The 17,013-nt window shown below is 40.2% G+C and overlaps 1 protein-coding gene across 1 annotated transcript in view; it reads right to left on the bottom strand.

Moving 5' to 3' along the window:
* Window positions 1-212: 212 nt before the first annotated feature.
* LOC147207467 (actin remodeling regulator NHS-like) overlaps window positions 213-17,013 on the bottom strand; it is a 37,443-nt gene continuing 20,642 nt past the window's right edge. The window contains exons 2-4 of the mRNA XM_086106463.1: window positions 4,574-4,693; window positions 453-605; window positions 213-373 (exon numbers count right to left, since the gene is read on the bottom strand). Of these exons, the coding sequence (XP_085962589.1) occupies window positions 213-373; window positions 453-605; window positions 4,574-4,693 (434 nt within the window). The remainder of the gene's footprint in view (window positions 374-452; window positions 606-4,573; window positions 4,694-17,013) is intronic.

The raw sequence follows: 17,013 nt of genomic DNA, 5'->3' as shown, positions 1-17,013 counted from the left end.
GCCAGCCTCTTGTTCTTGCTCAAAATTATGTAACATCTCCATCCACTGCCTGACATTAGTGGCACAATGTTGAATTACACTGAAGGCATGCAACTTGAAATTCTGACTTGTCATTCTGCACACAGTACATAAAAACACAATAGCTGAAAAATCCAGCAGAATTCAGTGTAGGTGAGCAGGTTTACCGGGTGAACAATAACCTGCTCGTGCTCTCATTGCGACCGCGTCCTGCTTACCGCTCGCGCCAGCCGACTTCTCTGTTGCCGTCTGATGGAATGTGGTGAGGGGAAGGTGGGTATAGCGGGAACCGTTGAGATGGAGATAGTCACCCTGTTCCTCTCCCGACTCGTGGGCCGCTCGTTCCGTTTTTCGTCTGAAATTTATAAACACTTTGGCATGAATATATGCATCCAAAAGGACACAACGGCACTCCAAACCACAATAGTCGTCACCTCTGTGCAGGGCTCGGAGGCTGAACTGAGCGTTTTTGTGCAGTTCCTCCAGACACGGTGGTCGGGTACACGGATGGAACACGTTGTGTTGTTGGTGCCATGGGGCCTGGTAGTGAACTGACAGCTTGCTCTCGATATCCAAGTTTGACACGGCTGAAAAATGAAAGAAAAAGAGGGAGGGAAACAATGAGGATTTGTGAGTAACTTTTGAGCAAGCAACTTAGCATGCATTTATTTTGAAGGGTGTGTTGGCATTTTAAGTGTACATAGAGATCCCATTCCATTATTTCATTTAATCACCAAGCAACCAAAATACATATTTTACACAATTAATGCATGACACAATTCCACACGAAACGCAAAAATGGCATCGTGCAACAGCACCTTCTACTGGTAACACTACTGCACTGCAACAGCAGAGGCAAGAGACTGTTCTGTCTCTCGTCATGTCTCCAATTTGTCTTCAGGGACTTGTAATATGCATTCTGGTTTTCCATTGTCCAGCTAATGTGTTTAATATATATGTTTTAAAGATTTTGTTTGACATTTTTGCTATACATTTAGTCTTACTGTGTGTGCATTAAACTGAAGATAAAGTGCGAGGGGAGGCAGACAGAATTCCGCCTCTACAAAATGGTAGGCAGCCTTATTTTAATGTGGATGTGGCAGCCACACTGAGGGGGGCGTACGAGAGCACACAAGTTCACATTGGAAACCTTCTTTTGCGTCTGGGTAGCAAGCCTTGAGGCTGTTGTTATCAAGCTGCTCCTATACAGTGGGGAATGAACCCAACACTTCAGGACAGCTTCTTATCTTTCTGGCCCAAAAGAGTTTTGATCTTGACTGCATCAGAGGTGAAAAAGTTACTCTGACTTCCACTTGCTGTCAGTGTCTGTGGAAGGATCATTAAAATCCCTTTAAGAAGACTTAAAACATTCATTCGGAATAGGACTCATGAAGGAAGACTTGACTGGAAATAATCTCTTATCTAGATGGAGATACTTCTGAAGCCATTAAGACAATAAAATGTTTTAAATTCAAACTCAAATAATAATACTCAAATACTCAAAAGATCCAATTTGGAAAACAAGAGTTTTTGATATTCTTTTGTGGAATGGTCTTTGTTTAAAATATTTTTTATAATTTCAGGACATATTCTCTCATGTGCTTGAAACTATGAAGGAGGTTTTCTGGAGGTCAGAGTGTGTTGTGATGAACCAGAACAAAAAAATAAATGTATCGGAATCTGCCATCTTTGTTGATTGCATTCGCCTGGATTACTTTGTGGTCGGAATTGGCACAATCTGAGTGGGATCTATCCGACTTTCCACCTTCCTTGAGTGCAAGCATGAGGACTAGCGCCTCTTGAACATCTAGTTGTGCCTCCCCCCGGAACCTTTCCTCTGCAGTTTGCTGAAAAATGTATACATTTGTGTATACTCAACATATTTCTGTGCTCTAGAGATGCCACAGGATAACACTATAGGAAAGTAGTAATTGGTCTCAAGGAAATATGTTGAAGTCAAACATCTCGACTGCACACACATAAGCAATTGCACTTGTCGCTAAAGATTCATATGGTCCAAGCCCTCATTTCTGCTTTGCATGCCAAGAAGATGTTTTGGTTCTGTGTCATTTAAACTTGACTGACTGTTCTCACCAGGCATCCAGTTTTCTACCATTTCAGTCCCGAAAGAATGTTGCTGCAGCAGATGAGTCAGGTTGATGTGAGATATACAGCAGCCAACATGGACGTCACCTCAGTGCATGCGTAACATTTTGTCTAAAGGCGCACTCAACTGCATTATAGGATCATTTGGGACCATCTGTGCTGATTGAATTGGCGCGCGAGTTAGCATACTCTGCATCGCGGTTACACATGCCCACAATTACCCTCCCTCATGTCACAATAGATGTAAGTTGTCGGTCGATTTTCAAACCTCTGGCAGCAAAAAGTGTTACATATGACCCAATATCTTAATTCTGCTCTTTATTGTGCAAAATTGGAATATCTGCAAAACAGGATTGTGTTTCACCAAGTTGTGTTACCGTCTGACAAGAAATAGACCTGTGAGTCATCGGTATATAAAAGATTGTATTGAGTGTTGTTGAACCGATTCGGAGAGAAAAAGTCACATGACAAATAGAGAGTGAGTAATAAATAATAATCAGTAATTAAAGGTAAAAAAAACAAGCAAACAAAAAAAAAACGGTCACAAGACAAGACTAAGATGTAGAAGCATTCAATAAAGGATCCATGAATAGAAAATCAATAGTCCAAACCAGAGTGAGACAAGTCAAGATGTTGGTGAGTAAAAAAAAAGTCATTAAGCGAGGCCGTATTAGTGTGTATCTGGGTCAAGTAACACTCCACAGCGCTAAGTGCAAAAGCTTGTCATAGACTGCTGTTACATATCAGTTGTGGTCACAAGTTTACTCAGTTTACTTGAAGAACCAGTTGCGTAGAGCAGAACAAAAGCCGAAGAGCAATCGCGTCATACTGTATCTCAATGCCGGAGGTTGCTTATGAAGTACAATCATTGGTGATTTTAACCCTCACATGTGGTTCATTTTTAATACATGCATCGTATGGTCAAGAAGACCCTCGTCATAATTGCCGAAATCAATTCAAGCCTGTCTGACAGTAATTGATGATGAATACTTCATCAATAATGCAGAGAAAAGGGGAAAGTGTATTTTTGCAGATGACCCCTCAAAGACCAACAGGTGCATATTTCTGCAGGAACCTGTGCAAATGTGGTGGGACGTTTTTTTTTTTTTTTTAACTTAGGAGCACAGTGGTTCCTATCCTGAAATTTAGTGGCACGCACTGTAAATCTTGCGAAGTATGGTCAGTAAAATGTTCACATTTCAATTCGTTTTCACTATATGACTGAAAAATGGGCTGTAGAGCAGATATTTTTCAGCAACAAAAATTATTCAGGCGGCCCGGTGGTCGAGTGGTTAGCGTGTCAACCTCACAGTGCGGAGGTGCGGGGTTTGAATCTGGCTCTGGCCTCCCCGTGTGGAGTTTACATGTTCTCCCCATGGCTGCGTGGGTTTTCTCCGGGTACTCCGGTTTCATCCCACATTCCAAAAACATGCATGGCAGGCTGATTGAACACCAGAAATTGTCCCTCGATGTGAGTGTGAGCGTGGATGTTTGTTCGTCTCTGTGTGCCCTGCGATTGGCTGGCAACCGGTTCAGGGTGTCCCCCGCCTACTGCCCGAAAACGGCTGGGATAGGCGGATAGGATTAAGTGGATTGGAAAGTGGATGGGTGGAAACAACTATTCAACTATAATAATTATTGAAAAAAATAATAAGCTGCAAATGTACATTCGACATGCGCGAGTAAATGAAAAGTTTTCTTTTACTCTCAAATTTTTGAGGCAAAATGCGGCCATTTAAGGGCAGTCTGGAGTCCTGCACTGTTTTCTCCACTGTTTCAAACTCAGCATTCCCACCGTCCCATTAACAACAACAACAAAACCGTCTCCATGTGCATGACTTACATCCTTTGACCATTTGGAGATTTCACAAGAGCCTTCAGCCTACAGCAACAGTATAAATTTGTGCTGGAACGGGTGAAAATGTGGTGGGCCCGCCACCCCAAGCAACTACGGCGATTGTTTCAGGCTCCCTCTTGAGCACTGTTCCCACTGTCCAGTAAGAATACACACATTTATGGTAAATATAGATTCCCGTTACTACCACCATTTTTCTTGATTTAACAGAAACGGTTAAATCTCTTTGAGTAAATCTGGCTCAAATTTGACCTGCAACAGCCTCAGTGTTCACAAACTTTGTAGTAGCCGTTCAAAAGAATTACTTTTTCTTTTTTTTCGGTCACATTAGGAAAAGTGGTTACGTTTCACGATGAAAGGGTGACTTTTATGGTAGATTTATTGCTTCCAAAATGGGTTCAATTTGACCTGCACGGTATGTAATGGTAAAACCGCTATGCTAAAATTACTAAACTGAATTTCAAAACATACAGTACACCCGGTAGGTGACCATCTTTTTGGTTTCCACCGATGCTAGATTCGCATACCAATTCTCAGAGCCAGACGCAAATGATGTGAGAATACAATGATTGAAAAACTCCGTTTTATCCCTACCTTTCGATGGCACAGGGACGCAGCCAATCCCGAGACAAGTCAAAGCCATCATTCCCTGCTGTTCACCGCTTCCCCCGTTTTCCCTCTTTTCATTCTTTCTTTGCCACTCATTCCATTTCCCTTGTATGTCACAGGCACTCTCGCAAACTCAGCTAAAAATATTTCTGTACAAAGCGAAACATTTAGACAGGCAACATCTGTAGTCACACAACCTCCCCCTCCACCTCCTCACTCGCCCACCTGCTGTCCCCTCTTTCGCTTCCCCTCAGATGAAAATATCTCTGCTTGCTTAATCCGGTGGAGAAAGTGGAAGTCTTTTTTTGTTTTCTTTTTTCTTTTTTACTCCCCCGGAAATAACTTTGTACTCAAAAGGGATGATATTTCATGAGAAATGCTTGGCGTCGAGCCGTGTTTTTCACATGGAACACTGCCCCCATATTTTGAGAGTGATGGTAGGTTCCTGCTTGGGCATGGCTTGTCCCCGACTGTAATCTCCTCATGATGCAGTAACATGTGGACAGGGAGGTGGAGGGGGTTGGGGGGGGGACAGTCAGCTACCAAGCATTAAATGCATTAATCCACCACATGCTGCGAATTTGTATCACATGATTCTATGCAATAAGTGACCGTTGAAGTATGCTCAACAGCCGCTCACTTGCGTTGTTTTAAAATCCACTAGTCATTCAAACACAAGGGATCTAAAAAAAAAAGGAAGCTAAATCTTTCACAAACACAGAAGGAGAAAGGACTCTGCTCGAAATCTACTACAATCTGGAGATCTAGATGTCACTGATTTTGGACGACTGTTGGCAGTTGACCTGAGGAACTTTTGAGTTTTCAACCCCGGCTTGATGAGATACCAAACAAATAGAAAAACGGTTTGTTTTTTTAAAATCAGAAGTACATCTTGAACCATAATGGCTGAGTATTGCGTTTATTTATTGAGGTTTATTTGACACCAAATCCAGCATACTGCCTTCCTAGTCAGACCAGAGACCTTTTAACCTTAATGTGTCACATGACATAGGAAGGAAAAATGGCTTATCTGGCCAAGTGTGTGCATTTTCCCCTCATACAAGAAACCCGTTGAATCATTTGAACAAGTAGCATGCGAGTGATCAAGTGGAAAGCATGAAAATGTGAGCAGAGTACAGTATACAGCCGGCAGCCACCGGATGAAAGCGGCAATCAATGGTGTCATCTTTTGATCAGTCACATTTGCAAGGAGCAATGATTCTAACGGCGGATGTAGGATCATAACTTATTATTATTACGTTTACCTTATAGGGCGTATTTATAATTCCCGATTGGTCCATTTCTTAGTCGATCACCGTGTTATTTGATGTTATTCTGCATTTGTTACACAGCAGAATAACACTGTTTGAAATTAATTAAAAAAAAATCGAGTTCAATAAAATGTTTAATTATAATCATTTTTATTGTCAGTACCGGTGCTTTAAAAACCGGCAATTTTAAAGCAATGGTTGCCGATCCGCGAACAGCATGTGCTTGTCTCAACTGGTCCGTGATGCAAAAAAGGTTGGAGACCACTGCTATAAAGTACAATTTATACAACTCCCCCTCCAAAACCCCCCTAAACCAAAACAATTATATGTCCCCTTTAATCAAACAATTATGCCTGATAGAAATGAGACCCCCTCCTCCCTCGTCAAATTTCAACTACAGTCTCGTGATTTTTTTTTTCTCTTTTCAGTGAAGCCCTGATGTGCCTTTGAACTTCTTTGCATCCATATTCATAATGTTCCTGTGTATCTAATTCTCCCGACCCATCTCTTTTTTTGTGTGTGCTGCACACCTGCACTATTGTCTCGTGGCCCTCTTCCATATCCCCTCTGTGCCCCCTCTGACCTGCAAATCATTTCTGGCAACAAGTGTGTGTGTTTTAAATGCTCATTTAGATTCATGTTTATGGCCTCTCTGTATTGGTTAGCAGAGCTGAATCGCAGGGTCCAGCATAAGTCCTTTTTTTTAAAAGTCACTGTTACATCACAGCTAGCTTGCCAAAAAAGGGGAAATTTTAACAAAATAACTGCAGGTTCGATGTATGAGGCATTATCCTACTACAGTACTGAAATTTCTTTTGCTGCCCCCTAGTGACAAAACACATCACGCACTTTGAAGACAAACCATTATTCAGATTCAGAAATCTGAATAATTAAAGTGATAGGGCTGACAACACGTTATCAAAATAAAATGAGCATGATGAATACAATTAAAAAGACAATTAATGAAATTATAGTTGGATGACATGTATGGTGAACATTTACCTGAATTGGAGTATTTTTTTTTTTTAAATGAAAGTCTAATGAAAATGTATGAATAGTACTAGAATGTAGAGTAAATGTACACTGTATGTCAAATTGTTCACCAGAAAAATAAATTAAACACAGCTACGAATGTCAACAGTACTTTGTAGTATTGTATTTAGTAAAGGAAGTATTATGACTGTACATTTAAAAAAAAAAAATGGTTGCCGGTCCGCGAACAGCATGTACGGTACTTGTCTCAACCGGTCTGTGACACAAAAAAGGTTGGGGACCACTGTTCTAGCACATGTTTTTATTTTTCAAGAGAAAGAAAAGAATTGCCCTTCTTCCATGAAATTGACATTCAGGCATACGTTCTTGCTATACTGTAACCATTGGAAATGGTCGAAAATAAACCCAACATCTGAATTATAATGTATAAAAGGTGCAGTATGAGATGTTTTAACGATGTGTAAAATTCTAAAATGTCTTCAAATCTGAGTAGAAAAGCGGCACCAGGGAGTAAGCGTTTGAATATTTTATGTTGTTGTTCGATATCTCCGTGTTCAAGCTTTTCAAGGCTTCTGCAGTGTTTTCACCAGCCCAATTTTACAACAGTGTTCCTTAAGAGGCTGAGTATTAGCTGTGTGTAAACTGGAGGGGGAAATTATTCTCATCTATTCTGCTGTATTCCACTCAGCCAACAGCGACTCTTATTTGGATGTACTGTATCTTATCGGCAAAGGGTTATCACAAAGATCAAAGGAGAGTTGCTTCGAGACAAACGTGATTTTCAAAACGTTGCCTCGATTCACCAAAATGAAATGTTTCTCCGAGAAATGACCCAATTCCACTTGGCTGCTGTAAATAATGTAATCTCTTCATCTATTTATGTCAGCAACGTATAGTGACAGAAATGAAATGTTCTTCCACAAACTGGCAAGGGGTACCCAATTAACCTGCATCTCCACCTGTTGCCATGCCTACAAAAGAAGAATAACTTTGTCTTCAATTAATCGGGCCCAGACTTCACACTGCGCAAGTACACGTGTGGGTAAATTCAGAGGGGATCATCATTATTTCAGTAGATGGACTGTTTCTGTGACTTTTTTTTTAAGGCGATGTGCCGTGAGATTTTTATTCATGTGCTTTGGATAAAGGTGTGGAAACAACACAAGGCAATGGGCCATTTAAACTCTGTTGACAAACAAAACTGTAGTCCTGTAGCTTGGGAACAATGTCTCACGGCGGTGCTAAGCAAACGGTCAGAAAAGACATTCCATATGTGGTTATATTGCGCGTGTTCGACAATATATCAGCTATGTTGTCGGAATGGCACAAAACAAGCCGTCGCCCGTGTTATTTTTAACAGTGTCTCCATGGAAACGGGCACAAAGGCAGCAAATTGGTGATTTGTGCTTATCTTTAGGGGAAGACTCCGACTGCTGGTCAGTGTGTGTGTGTGTGTGTGTGTGTGTGTGTGTGTGTGTGTGTGTGTGTGTGTGTGTGTGTGTGTGTGTGTGTGTGTGCGTGCGTCCGCGCGTGCGCACGTGCGTACGTGCGTATGCCGGTTGTGTGTATTGATAACAATTTTTATGAAATTGAACTTATTTTACAATGCAAACTGCAACTGTCTCAACTGTACCCAGTAGTCTTTCTTAAATGTGCCTTTTATTATTTATTTATTTACCATGCCGTAAATGACGGGCTACGAAAATAACGATCATGATTTCGAACGTTGTTTTTTGCTCCCTGCTCACCATGCGTATATCGCCACCCACATTCTCCATTCCAGCGATTTTATTCACTAACATCATCACTCACGAAAAAATCGGAAGTGTTTTTGGTCGATCAGCTTTTCAATTTTCTGTCCCAAATGACGGGAGCATTCTGCAACAATTAACAAAACTCATCTCATTCATTCCACTACCATCATTGAAAAGGTTATTGACGGACACTGCACATGTTTGCTGTACCTGTTTTTTAGCCTCTTAGGAACTTTCTATTCACTACGTGCTCTGTTGGAATGGAAAGTACGATGTAAATACTGCCTTAAACTATTTTATATTGTGTGAATATGTAATTACAGTATATCACATTGCACAGTTTATATGTAGTCAAGTTCACCTTTATTGAGTCCAAATTAAGTTTGAGTCACAGAGGTCCGAGTTCACTTTAAGTCGTGTCCACAAAATCCGAGTCGAAATGCACATCCAGATTTTCACGATAACATGCTGAACACTCTTCTTAGATGGTATGGGACCCTTTGCCTTATTGACCGTGTATGCAGATAAATAACAACTTTTTGTGGTGCCTCTGCAAGTTTCCAACAAAGTTTGACGTGGTGCCATATATGTCCGAAATTGTTTTCTTTCATAATTTGCGGGTTGCTTCATGATTTTTTTTTGTTTAAATTTAATACATCGTGCTTAAGGCCAGTTCTTAATAGTTGGTAAAATTAAATTTTATAACTGCGCTGAGGGCTGATATGAGTGGAAGAAAAAGACTGTGTGCTTTGGCACTCGCGGTCAGGTTAGCCAATCAGATGGCGATTCTGATCATCTGAAAAACTTCATTTCAATTAGTGTCTTCTGAAGGAGGATGTTAATTTTCCGGAATAAAAACAAGGTTGTACTCGGTTGAGTTGATAAAAAATATTTTGCGAGTTCAATGGCCGAGTCTGAGACAAGTCCGAGTCAAGCCCGAGACAGCAAAAAAAAAAAAACCCCAAAACAAAACAAACCAAAACGTTGATTCTGGACTGTGGACAGTTTCAGCCCTGGTATGTCTTTGCATTTGCCTTGATTTTGCTTTTTTCTACTCTGCTTTCTGTTTCCAGGTCACTATTGCAATGAGAATCTGTTCTCAATTGCCTTACCTGGATAAATGGAAAAAAAACCCAATACATTGATAGTTCTTGTTTTGTAGCGGAAAAGTAACTTACTTGTGGTTCATCGCTTTTTCTTCAGAGGTGTTTTCTGTTCTTTAGGTTCTTTGCGTCGTATCGGTAATCGTCACAGGTGGCCTGTTGCTTTAAATAAAGGATTGTGGGTAATATCCTTCCATATACCGGTAGGTGCGTCAGGAGTAATCTATGCTCATAGTGGGTTAAAAGTGGCATCTTTCCGAAGCACTGTTAAAATTCAAACCATCTTTCCTCCAATCTTTCCTCCGGGTCCTCTCGCTCAGCCAGGAAGATAAGGAAAACTGAAGGCATGCATGTCTCATTTTGGAATGGCCTGTATACTGTAAGAATCTCTAGAAAAAGAATTACCTTAAAAACCTGCGAGAAAGCAGGGGCGCGAATGACAAACCGCGACATGGTGGGGGTACATTGTACGCTGTATCTGTCTTGATGTGATGCAGAGGGGTGGGGACTACCTTAGATAACCCGAGCTCGGCTCCAAGTGTCCTCGACAAACCAGCAAATGTAAAGCATATAAATGAGCTGGGAGAAAAAAAAAATCAGACGCCGGGAATAAGGAAATTAATAATTGAAGTACTGCGTTGCAGCGTACTCAATACTTAATCTTCATTATTAATCATCGGGATCAATGCGTCTGTCCAGTGACGGAGATGTTCTCTTTATCATTGGTTTGGACGAGGGCTCGTGTCATTGAGGACGTTCCCCTATGTTCGTCTTGCTTTAGAAGCCATCTGACAGTTACTGAGTGAACATATCGTTTCTATGGAAACAACTTAAAGATTAAAGCTGTGAAGAGACAGAGCCTTGCCAGAGAGAATCCCACAATGCCTTGTGCCTGGGGATCTATGGGAAAGAGAAAGGCGGAGGCACATTGTCAAAGTAGCGTGTGTGTGTGTGTGTGTCTGTGTCTGTGTGCGTGCCCACTTGTGTCTTTGCCAGCTGCAGAGGTGTTGTGCTACAAATTGGCTCTGTATTATGACTGTTTGCGACACCAAAGTCAGCATCCATCAGTCAATCCTTCTCAGACCCCACCCGCCAAAACCATCACATACTACGGCGCGAATTAAAAAAAAAAAAGTCTGAGAAACCCAGAAAATTACACGCGATGTGACAAACATTCATTTTTCCTTATCTAATCTCTGCCACGTGAGATCCTTGACCAAAATTCCGTCGCAAAAGCAACTTCCCACTCCCAACATGGGAATAAAATGTAAACGATCCCAATATGTATCGAAAACAAAGTGTCACCCTGACCCCCCCCATTTTATTTATTTATTTTTTTATGTATGTGCCTCCGCCCCATATCCTCATCTTCACCCCCCCCCCCCCACCCCCACCCCCCTAGGTGATGCCAGTGCTGTTGTCAGGCTCGAGCTGAAAGCAGCCAATCACGTGGCTCCATGCTGAGGAGCTCTGGGGTGATGTTAGGCAGTTTCATGCTCATACGATGAGCTTTGCCAAATGTAGGTCATGCTTCTCGTCGCTCACCCCGCCTTCTTGCGCTCGCTCGCATTTGCCTGCACACACACATATAAACCTCTCACCCCTCGCAGACGTGCGTACGTACAGATAGCGTTTTTGGGAGTTCAGATGCGACAGATGTGCAAAAGTGCTACCTTGACTTATGACTCAATTCACTCATAGCCATATATCAAAAACGTTTTACCCAATGAAATGAATGGAGCCCCTGAAAGTATTTATTATTTGTGTTTTAATCAATAAAAAATAGCACCGTATTGAACCCAAAGATAATCCAATGGAATAAAAAAAAGAGCGCAAAGAAAAAACAACAAATGTTTTATTCATTTAATTGCTGTACATTGGGGCAAGCTGAAAGTCACAGCAATAGCAACTCAAGTGTTGCATGTATCTATACAAGTACACACTGTGCACTGGCATCAGTGCCATTTGCATGCTGAGGGAATAAAAATGAATAAATGCACTATAATCTGACTCTAATTTTTACTAAGCAAATTGTTTTGCACGTTGATCTGATTGCACATTTAATAGAATTTAAAAGACAAATTCAAAGCACCTTAAACAAAACAGAGGAAAAATAGCATTTGTTGTTTTCACCCCGAACTGTTTGCAATTGCAGGGCACACATAGACGAACAACCATTCACGCTCACAATCACACCTAGCGAGAATTTAGAGTGTTCCGTTATCCGCCATGCATTTTTTGGAATGTGGGACAAAACCTGAGTACCCGTGGAAAACCCACGCAGAAGAACATGCAAACTCCACACCAGAAGGCCAACCTGCACCTCTGTACTATGAGGTCGACGTGCTAACCAGTAGACCGCCGTGCTTAACTACATCAAATTTATTTTCTTTTAAAAAAGTAATACATAATGTTTCAAATCCCATTCTAGTATTGTTGCTGGGTTTTCACTCAGCCCTGTTACCTCAACTGCAATATTCCTCCTATATTCCACAAGTCGATAAGAAATGGCATCACACAAGATCCTCTGCAGACCATGGAAAAGGCCAAAAGTAAATTCACTTATTTAATTTCTCTTTATTTGAGGATATATGACTGGGTTGGTTGAAATCTCTTTGTGGCCTAATTTATTTATTTTTTTTGTGGTTATTCGTTTATTATTATTTTTTGCACTATTTTTTGTTGAATCGTTGTAAATTGCATCATGTTCATGTGTTTGCTAAACATACGCTAAAAAGTCACCACTGACACCTTAAAGTGCATCTATGCTGTGATACACAATATCGATATTGCAGTATTTAAAAAAATCTAGTACCAGGGCTTGGTACCCATCCCAACTCATCTGAGTTTAGAGTCGACTAGAGCAGGCTAAAAAACACAAAAACGACTTTCTCATCCAAACATGGCAGCTGTGTTAGCAGGGTGGAGTCCCTACAAATGTAATGGAGCATACATATCTTAGCATTCACTGGAAATACACAGTTTCAAGGGAGCATGTTGTGTGGACCTATTTTTATCTACGAGTGTTGTTTTTGCCGGTATAATACATAGCTGTTATTTTTTTTTTTGTAAAGCCCTTATCTATGGCATTGAATCATAACGGAGGTAAAAAAACAAAACAAAACAGGAAGCACTAACTTCATGGCCCCTGACCGCGAGAAGATGCACACCCTCTGGATGAACTTCTCAACTTTTCAAACAGTTCCAAGCTTTTTAAAATTTATTTTCAAAAATTTTTAATTGCACTGGGCATTTTTAGCCAATACAAAGCAATAATTTTTTACTGTATTGGGTGTATTTAGGTCATGAAAAAAAGTACCGGTACTTTTTCTCACAATTAGTTCGAATGGACAAGACCCCCCCGCCCCCCCCCCCCCCACCCCCTTACTTTGTTAAACCTAATTTAAATCTATACGTTGAAAAGATCTGTAGTTCATAATTTGGTTCAGACAATTATTCTGACATTCAAAATTCACCAAGAACATGTTTCACTAATTGTGCACAGAAAATGAACAGTCAGGATTTATAAAAATGAAAAAAGGGTGAAATCATTCGATCAACCCGTAGGTGCTCCTTCTTGTTCTGAACTCTTGTTGAACCGCTCAACTGTGCTGAAATATAGCACTTGTGGGATTATGATGTAAATAGCAGCCACAGGAGCAAGTAGATTATACAGAAATGCATTTAGCAGTCTGTCTTCACTGGAAACAATGAAAGGAGTGTTTGATATATTTACAAAATTCTCTCGATAATTTTTTAAAAATGATTATTATTTATTTATTTTTAGCTGTGATTAGACTGGCTCATGAATTGTCATTTTCTAAATGCGTTCACATTCATCCAAACCGTTTTTACGACCAACTATCAGACAGACTTTTTCAAAACATTTTATTGTTTCAGAGCCAGATCCTTTGACCGAGTTCCAAATTAGTGGGGAAAAAAAGTAAATAAAGAACAACACACTTTTTTTACAGGTGGTCCAAGGCTTAGACTATTAAAAAAACTCCTATGTCACTTTATCAAGGCAGAGAAATTGAAAAAAATGGGGAAAAACAATGCTGAATTTTGCCCTTTTTTTTTTTTAACCACCATAATTTGAATGCATAAGACATCGTGGAAATTCAGACTTAGTGAACATGATCATTCGCACTGATGAAGACACTTTGAGTCGAAACGCGTCAACAATAAACTCCTCTTTGCAACGGAGTGCCGAAGCTTCTCCAATGCCCTTTCATACTTAACATGATCATTGAGAGGCTGGCTAATTAAGTGACTTTTTTGTTGTTCAGACAAATGGCACAGATGTGCTCTTTGAAGAATTAAAACTCTGACCAGGCTGGCACTTACCGGTATATTTTGCTCAATTGCTCCATGCCCAAACGCCATAGGAGTTACATAGAGGTGCGCGATATAAACAGTACAAATTACAGTATTTTATAGGAGGTATGAACTTGCCAAAAGGTAGAGATTTGGACCCTACTGAACAATTGCAGATTGATTACGTCTTTTTACTGTACCTCCCTGCATGCTCACTGCGCAGCGTGACAGAAATGCCCAAATTGTATATGGCCAGCTCTCAGAAAAAGTGCAAAAAGACCTCAGTGAAATAAAGTATGTTTACAATATCCGCTTCTTTTTGTGTTCTTAAAGAAGTGAGCAATTGATTTTGACAACATTTGGGATCATTTTTATTTTCCAAAAGCAGTTTGTTGCAGAGGATCATCCATATTTTGTCAGGGAAATCACTAAATGCTAAGTCGTTACGCCTGTTGTACTGATTGTTCTAGCCGTTTATAAAAATAAATAAATACAAAATTCCAGTGGCTGACATGAACGTTAGCTCTGGGCAAGACGCTTCAGATACTAGCCAGTATAAATTTCATAAATTAACTTCATGCAAAGCGCCTCCCCATTGAATAGTTACCCATCACCTCGCTGTTTTCCGCCATTCGTATCCGGGAATGCCTGTTGCATAGTATTTTGCGGCTGCGCCGCAGCTCCCTGCGAGTTATAGCTAGCTAACTAATATGGCTAAAAATGGCGCGGATCTGAACGTTCCCTTTGCATCCAGTGTCAACATAGCATTTGTCACTAATCATTGCCTCCATGGCAGCAAAATAGCTTCTCGAAGTTTTGTTGTCATGTAATGAAGATGAGTCGTAGTAACAGGAGAAAGCCGGCAAAGATATGCCAACTGCTCAGCTGTCATCCTAGTTGTGAAACACCGAAATAAGTGCTTGGGTGATAGAGTACACTTTTCATTAATGTTTCTTCTAACATTCCATGGGGCTTGGGATTCACACAAACCCCCTGAGCATAGCTGGGACCGCAATGAGCAAAATCAGACATGCAACTGTAGCCAAACCAGTATCACACCTGAAAACCTGAGACCGAACAAGTTACAAAGCCAAAACAATTCAAACCACCTCTATATCAAAATACAACATGTAATTGAAAAAGTATGAAGAAAATGAGCCCGACTTTGGAAGAAATGGTTTACAATTATGGATTTGATGCTACTTTTAATCTCATGAATTAGCCCAAAATGGCTTGTCCAGTCATCATTGTAAATTACTGGGAATTTTGTAATAGCCGTAATTTTTAATAAATTATGGCTTCAATATTTGCTGTTTAATAAGACAAAAATAGATGAATTGAAGAGTGACATAAGTGATGCTTTTCATCAACAATATGTGAGTATAAAAAGGGTTGGAAAGGTCACGTTTATTAAATGCTACATAATGTTATTACTAATTATTGTAAACATGTTGAGGTGATTCACTTGTTAGATTAAAAATTGCAAGAACGATTCTCCGGACTTTACGTATCCCAGTAAATATGAGACATTCACGCTCTTTAGATCATGCTAAACAATGTTGAAAGACTTTGGGGGGGGGGGGGGGGAGGGGTAGGCTCACTTAAGATGTCACATCATTGTAAAATATTTACATACGGCTCGGGCATTGATGATGTGACACTTCACATGTACAGTACATCGTGATATGCTTCAGTTGTGCAGAGAGATTCTCATTCAAGCAGTGGGGTTGTTTTCCCTTTCGGTTGTTATGAGTGGATTGGCGAGGTGACGAGTGGACAGCACGAACACTGGACAACGCGTGTTGTCAAACATATCACAGTTATCTGCCAATGGTTTTTGCTCGCCGTGTAAGAGCCAAGACAATGTAAAATGTGTATTAGTGGCCATCTTCAACGGAGAGCATAGTCCACATGATTACACGACTTGATGTGCATTTCAGTCTGAAATACTTCCACACTTTCACTGTTTCTCTCAGCGCCCTATATGCTGAGATCGTGCACACGCGCATTTTAGAGGGAATATTGTCTGTCACATACAGTAGGTTTGCTGGAATTGCGTTATCGTGGAGAGTAACTCACTTTGAACGGCAAACTAGCAGGCAAATTAATAAGCGCCTTTAAAAAAGATTATTAAAAAAATTAATCAGCATGTCTTCCCATAGAAGAGGGGCCTATAAGTTTAAATATATATTACAGTAACATAATACATATAATATAACCTTGATTAGTCCCATGTTGGAGAAACAACCTTGTGACCTTGATCCGGGGAAATTCTCTGTAATGTATTGCTACAAATTCAGAGCTAACAAAAACACGGTTGTACTTTTATTTGCATGCGCAAAATACTAAAAGATAACCCTGACCTATTGCCATAAATAACTTATAACTCCACAACTGTGTTTGGCTTTTTCTTTGGCTTTGAGTGCCAGTGATGGCAACGAGAATGCGCGTGACGATAACCATACATCCACTATTTCAAAACCAACAATTCATGGGTACACCGTAACATAAAGAGAGCATGTCCGAAAAGCAAACACAATATAAGTGTTGTTTTGTTGGCTTCTGACATCAAAGGCTTCATCAAAGAATGAGTTTTATGTTATTATAACTGTAACTGTATTCATTTCTCTTCATACTTTATCGTTTCGAAATGTCGGATTGTTACGTAAAAGATTGCAATGTAAAAAGTGCAGTGTACACAAGTTTTCTGACAGTGAATGTTTGAGCCGAAACAATAAAATGATGATGGCATTGTTCTCATAGATATTGGAGTTTCTCTTAAAATTATGCCCCTCAGGAGTATTTTGAACTTATATAGTGGTATATTTTCATTATGAATGTATTATACTCCCAAATTACGGGACTAAAAATTAAAAAATATTGGGCTGGCCATTGCAACTATGACTATGCAAATGAAAATACAGTTGTCCCTTGTTTTCCACATGACCCAATTTACAGGTTGTTGAGATTATGAACCATTGCTTATT

The sequence above is a fragment of the Hippocampus guttulatus genome, chromosome 3, assembly GCF_054856545.1.
Source record: "Hippocampus guttulatus isolate MCC_2025c chromosome 3, RoL_Hgut_1.0, whole genome shotgun sequence".
Classification (NCBI taxonomy): Eukaryota; Metazoa; Chordata; class Actinopteri; order Syngnathiformes; family Syngnathidae; genus Hippocampus; species Hippocampus guttulatus.
This window is presented reverse-complemented; position numbering and strand designations above follow the sequence as displayed.